The sequence below is a fragment of the Elephantulus edwardii genome, unplaced genomic scaffold (genome assembly GCF_000299155.1).
Source record: "Elephantulus edwardii isolate Elephantulus edwardi_28Jun2011 unplaced genomic scaffold, EleEdw1.0 scaffold00020, whole genome shotgun sequence".
NCBI classification, from domain to species: domain Eukaryota; kingdom Metazoa; phylum Chordata; class Mammalia; order Macroscelidea; family Macroscelididae; genus Elephantulus; species Elephantulus edwardii.
Window position 1 is genome coordinate 19,585,318 of NW_006399770.1, and position 6,042 is coordinate 19,591,359.

Here is a 6,042-nt window from a genome sequence, read left to right on the forward strand (position 1 = left end):
CAACCATTTTGAATAATATTGCATGAGTTCCTTATTTTTTAATGCAGCATAGTATTCCATTGTGCGAATATACCACATTTGATTTCTTGGCTGCTGCTTTCATGGTTGTTGATTCGGATGGGTCCTGGTAAAATGAAATCCTTGGCAACATCATTTTTTATATATATTTTATAGTGTTAATTATTGTGAGGATTTTTTGTTCTCTTTATGTTGATATAGTTCATACTGATCTTCCTCAGAAACTGAAATACTTCAAGTCCTCTTCACTTTCAACACTTATGGTTTTGTTATTTTCATACTTACAAATCAGTCTTCAGTTCTAATGCTGTTTTACTTCCTGTTGTGCAGCTTCTTGTATTTTTGCTTAGCATATAGATTTAACAAGTATGTGGAAGGATATACAGTCCTGATATGCATCTTTCCTGACTTTAAACCACACAGAATTACCAATATTCTCTCTGAATGGCTACCTTTCAGCTATGTACGTGTTCTGCAAAAGACACAATGTAGATTTCTTCTTTATAATGTTACATTAGAATCATCACAGTTGGATGCCACTACATACTTTATTTTTTCTCTTATTCTCCAATTTCATCCAAGAGTCACCTGATATCAGCAGTAACATCCATCTCCTTTTCTAACTCTAGCTTGAATTTTTCTTGGTTCCTTGTTATTCCACACTTGCTCAGTATATCCTTTTTATCTTCAGCAGTATTTTACTTGCGTGCAGAATTGATAATATCCAACAATTTCCACATTTTGTTGGATCACACACAGATCTTTGAAATTGGTACATATATGGTATCTCTTTTCTTGGGATAGATGAGATCTTCTAGCAATCTGTCCATTTGTTTAATATCCCGTTTAATATGCTGCAGATTCCCAGTCTTTACTGCAGCTTTTACTTTTTTCTACAGTACCATCAATTCTTGATCATACTACCTCCAGAAATGGTTGAACATCAAATCCTTTTGACATAGTTACTCTGTATTCCATCCATCTCTTTTTTTGCCGGGGGGGGTGTGTTTATTATTCTTTTCTTTAATGCAGATATTTTTTCCCCCGCTCTTTTCCTTCATTGACATGTTTTATACATAATTCCCATGCATTGTGTTTTATAAAATTAATCACCATTGAACTATGTCCAGCATTACCTTGTCTTTTCAGGTTCCCACAGGACCTTTCCTATTTCCTTTATCCCCTCCCTCCACCCACCATATGTATGACCTAATAAATTCCCCACTACCCATCCTCACCTTTCTGCTCCCACCCCTTCCACCTTTGGGACCCCACACATGTTTTATGAGTTACTTTTTCAATAATGGCCTTATGTAATATTTGACCTTATGAGAGTGACTTAGTTCACTCAGCCTAATATTCTCTAGTCTCTTCCAAGTTGTGTAATATTTTTTAGAATTGTTGCTCCTGAGTGCTCCATAGGACCCAGCTATTCCACTACTAGGAATATACCCCAAGGAATTTAGAACTGAAAATAAACTGAGATTTGTACCCCAGTTTTCATAGCAGCATTAGACACTATTGCAAGAACATGGAAACAGCTCAAATGTTCAACAACAACTGACTAGATTGAGAAATTGTGGTTCATTCATGTGATAGAAAGTAATGTACATCCTCTTTTCATGCTTCCTATATAGTTTGACATTTTGTCCATAGAATCCTTCAGTATTTCAATTCAAGACTGGATTATTATCTTCAGTTCTTTAGCCTTTAGAATGCCAGTTGTTGTTGGGGGGGGGGTTGTTAATTTAGCCAAGCTGTTGGCTTAGAAAGGTGTGTGTCAGGACTGAATCCTTTTTCCATACCTACATACCTGTACAGTCTGTATACTGAGTAAATCATTCAAGAAGATGGATTTTATGAAGAAGAATGTGTCATTAGATTTGAAGGAAGACTCGTCAACAGCCTGTGTTATGTAGATGGCATAATCTTGTTTGCTGAAAAGGAGGACTTGGAGCACTTATTGCAGAAGATCAATGACTGCAACCTTCAATATAAATTGCATCTCAGCATCAAGAAAACAAAAGTCCTCACCATTGGGCCAATAGGCAACATCACTACAGATCGAGAAAAGGTTGACATTGTTAACAAATTCGTTTTATTTGGATCTGTGATAAAATTTGGTATCGGCAAGATCAGGTTACATATTTATTGTGTTTGGAAAATCTGTTGTCAAGGACTTCTTCAAAGTGCTGCAGAACAAGCAAAGATTTCAACTTAAAGACTAAAACATTCCTGATCTAGGCCATTTTTTTTAAATTCTTGTTTATCTTAAAGTTGGACATTAACTCAGGAGGAAAGAAGAATTGATAACTTTGAATTCTGATGTTGGAAGAGAATATTGACTATCCCACAGACTGTCAGAAGAACCTTACATATTTCAGGAATGTTGGTAGAAGGTGCCAGTCATGAGAGAGAAGGACATGGTACTTGGAAATGTGGAGGGTCAGCATAGGAGAGGAAGACCTTCAACAAGATGGATTGATGTGGTAATAGTGGGTTCGAGCATAGAGACAGTGAGGATGTTACAGGGTAAAGTGAGTTTCAGATTAATTTTTCATAGGGTCACTATGAATCACAGTCAGCTTGACGGCATGTCGAACAACTCATGTGTAAGAACAAGTTTGTATCTTCTGACATGCATTTTTGTCTTTTTAATGACCTTTGCTTTATATATGTATGATGTTCATGATGTCATCCTATAGTTCATCTAGTCTTTGGTCTTATGATCTGCTATTGAGATGGTCTCTAAATTTAGGTGGAATATACCCAAAGTTGTCTTTTTACTTGCATAGACTTGTTTTTTTCGGCTTCAGCTTTAAGATAGTCTGTTCCCTTCTTCCTAATTTATCTTAATCTAGAAGCTCTCCTGAAACTTTTCCAGCCGGGATGACCTTGCTGGTATTCAGAATACTGGTGGCTTAGTTTACAGCAAAGCAGAGCATGTAAGCCACCACAGTACAACAGACAGACACATGAGTCATGGAATTTTGCTGTAATACTCTTTAATATGCTTATAAATAATAAATGCAAACAACCTCAAACTCATTGTGGTTGTGTCAAAACTGACTCATAGCTGACCTTCAGATTTTGGGGAATTCATAAAATGCCAATCTTTTTCTCACAGAGTCACTGGTGGATTTGAACTGCCAGGAGGCACCACCTTTGGATTAATAACACAACTCCTTACAGATTACTCCACCACATCTCCCTCTTAAAAAGAGTTACAATGGAAAATTATTTTGATTGATAATACATTGGGAAAATCTACTGTCAAGGGCTTTGCCAAAGTATTAAAGAGCAAGAATATCAGGCTAAAGATTAAAGTGTTTCTGTTCCAAATCATGGTGTTTAGAATTGCTTCCTGTGCATCTGAAAGTTAGATAATGAATAAGGATGGCAGAAGAAGAATCAATGTCTATGAATCATGTTAGAAAAGAGTACTGGACTGTCAAAAGAAAAAAAGCCTTTGTATTTAGAAGTTCCACCAGGGTTGTTCTTATATGCAAAGATTTTAAAACTTTATCTTACACATTTGACATGTTACTAAGAGGGGCCAGTCCCTGGAAAAAGACCTCGAGCTTGGAAAGATAGAGCATCAGCCAAAGAGAAGAAAACCCTCAATGAGATGGGTTCATAGAGTAACTGTAACAGTGGGCTTGAGAATGCCAGAGATCATGAGGATAGTACAGATTGGGGCAAGATTCTAGACTAGTCTTATTCATAGATTTGCTATAATAATCAATACAAACAAAATTTGTTTATTAGTTTACTTGTTTCTTTACACTCTAATGGTGAAGTACATGATGTGTTGTACTGCTGAGAGTTTAACTGCTTTTCTAACAGATCTTATTGTACAGTTCTTCTTTATAATTTCAGAACTGAACTGTGATGCCTGAAATGTTGCAGAGATGTAATTAAGGCTATACTTACAGCTGAAGCAGCTCAGCTTTGTTGCTTAATGAATTGCTGATCTGGTGACATAGTCTGTAGCATATTGCAGATAACCAAAAGGCTCTAGCAGTTTGAGTCCTTCAGGAGCTCCATGAGGTAGTCTCCTCTTGTAAGATTTTCAGCCTCAGAAATCTGATGAAAGGGCATTGTGAGTTGGCGTTAACTCAGTGGCAGTAAGTTTGAAGGTTTTTTATGTTTAACTCAGAGTAAGTTATTCTTATGTCAGGTTCATTCAAGAAGGGTAGGATATTGTCTTCGTGTCTCTCATGTTTATCAGTTATTTATTTGTGTGTGTCTGTGTGTGTGTGTGTCTGTGTGTGCGCGTGCACGCGTGTGCTTGCCGTCGTATCAGATCTGACTGGTATGGAGGAGATTGCCACTCTTTCAACAGAGCATCGGGTAGATTTGAAGAACTGCGTGTCTTTGAGATTGCAGCTCAGCTTCTTGCCGCTAGGCCACCAGAGTTCCCCATGTTCATCAATATTTTAACATACACTTTGCAAGCCAGGAAGGAAGATGATGTGTATTTTTAATATTCATATTCCATGGCTGGAATTATTACACTGCCAGAACTAACCACAAGGGGGTTTTGAAAATTTAGTTCGTTTTATGCCAAGGAACATTAAAATATGTTTTATAATCATGTGACAATCTTAGCAGGTGTTCTTTAAAGACATAAAAGAATACCATGAGTTAGAGAAATAAAATCAAGTGTCTGAATAGAAATAGCTTGACTTTTATAGAAATCATAGATGGTCAGTGTTATTTTATTCTCCTATTTAGTATGAAGATTATATGCCATTGCATGCACCTCTTCCACCAACATCTCCTCAACCACCTGAGGAGCCTCCTCTGCCAGATGAGGATGAGGAATTATCAAGTCAAGAGTCAGAATATGAAAGCAGTGACGATGAGGACCGACAAAGGTATGTATTTGTAAATATTATTTTAGGTTACTAGAAATATTTCAGAAAGAGGCTTTATTGCTCTTCTTAAATTATTTGTGTGTCTTTTCACCATATTATTTGCTGAGAAAAATAATATAGACTATGAAGGAGAACATAGTAAGACTACTGAAAGGATACTTTAAAAACCTGGTATATGTGGATGATATACCTTGCTTGTTGGAATAGATGAGGACTTGAAGCACTTACTGATAAAGAACAAAGACTGGCCTTCAGTATAGTTTGCCTACAACATAGATATTTTTCACAGTTTGGATGATAAATTGAACAAGATTGACGTTGTTAAGAATTTCTCTTTACTTGGGTCCATAATTAACACCTGTGGAAGCAGCAGTCAACAAAATCAAATGACAGGTCACATTATATCCTCCTTTTTTGTTTTAGTCTAGTTTTTCCAGAGAAGCAAACCAGTAAAACTACATACATGAAAATACATACTAGTATCTGTATAGAAGCAAAAAATAAAAGAGACACATATGTTTATTTCAAGTAAATGGCTCACATGGATTGACATGGTGACTGCAGCAGTGGGTTCCAGAGTGTCAGAAATACTAAGGATGGCATAGATATGGTATGGTTCTGATCTGTTATTCCTAGGATCTCTACAAGTCACAACTAGGTGGCACCTAACAACAACAGATTTTTATTTTTCATCTTATTTCTAGAAACTTAGTTACCCAAAATTATTTCTCCAGAATTTTTCTAGGTGTTCTAACAAAACTATAGTTTTCAGATGTATTACACTTTTTATTGGCTGTTGTTTAGCATCTATATATGGATTTTACTTAAAGATAGTGTTCCGGTATATAGTCTACCACAAGGTGTGAAGCAGGAGTTGAAAACATTTTGTCAATAGCACAATATAGTAAATTTTTTTTTTTAATTTTTTTAGGCCAGCTAGTCTCTGACATAGATATTCATGAGTTCAGTTCTTAGCGGTGTAATGTAAAAACAGCCATAGATAGTAACTGAATATGTTTTAATAAAACTTTATTTGTAAAACTACTCAATTAACATTGAGCCTCAATCCATATTGTAGGCTGCAGTCCTTGACCCTCTGCAGCAGGTGCTTCAGGTCCTCTTCAGTTTCAGCAAGCAGGGTTGT

General features: G+C 36.3%; 1 protein-coding gene across 1 annotated transcript in view; it reads left to right on the forward strand.

The window, feature by feature from the left end:
* The window catches only part of RNPC3 (RNA-binding region (RNP1, RRM) containing 3), a 38,377-nt gene that overhangs the window by 11,632 nt on the left and 20,703 nt on the right, over positions 1 to 6,042 (forward strand). The window contains exon 7 of the mRNA XM_006882459.1: positions 4,756 to 4,898. Within this exon, the coding sequence (XP_006882521.1) occupies positions 4,756 to 4,898 (143 nt within the window). The remainder of the gene's footprint in view (positions 1 to 4,755; positions 4,899 to 6,042) is intronic.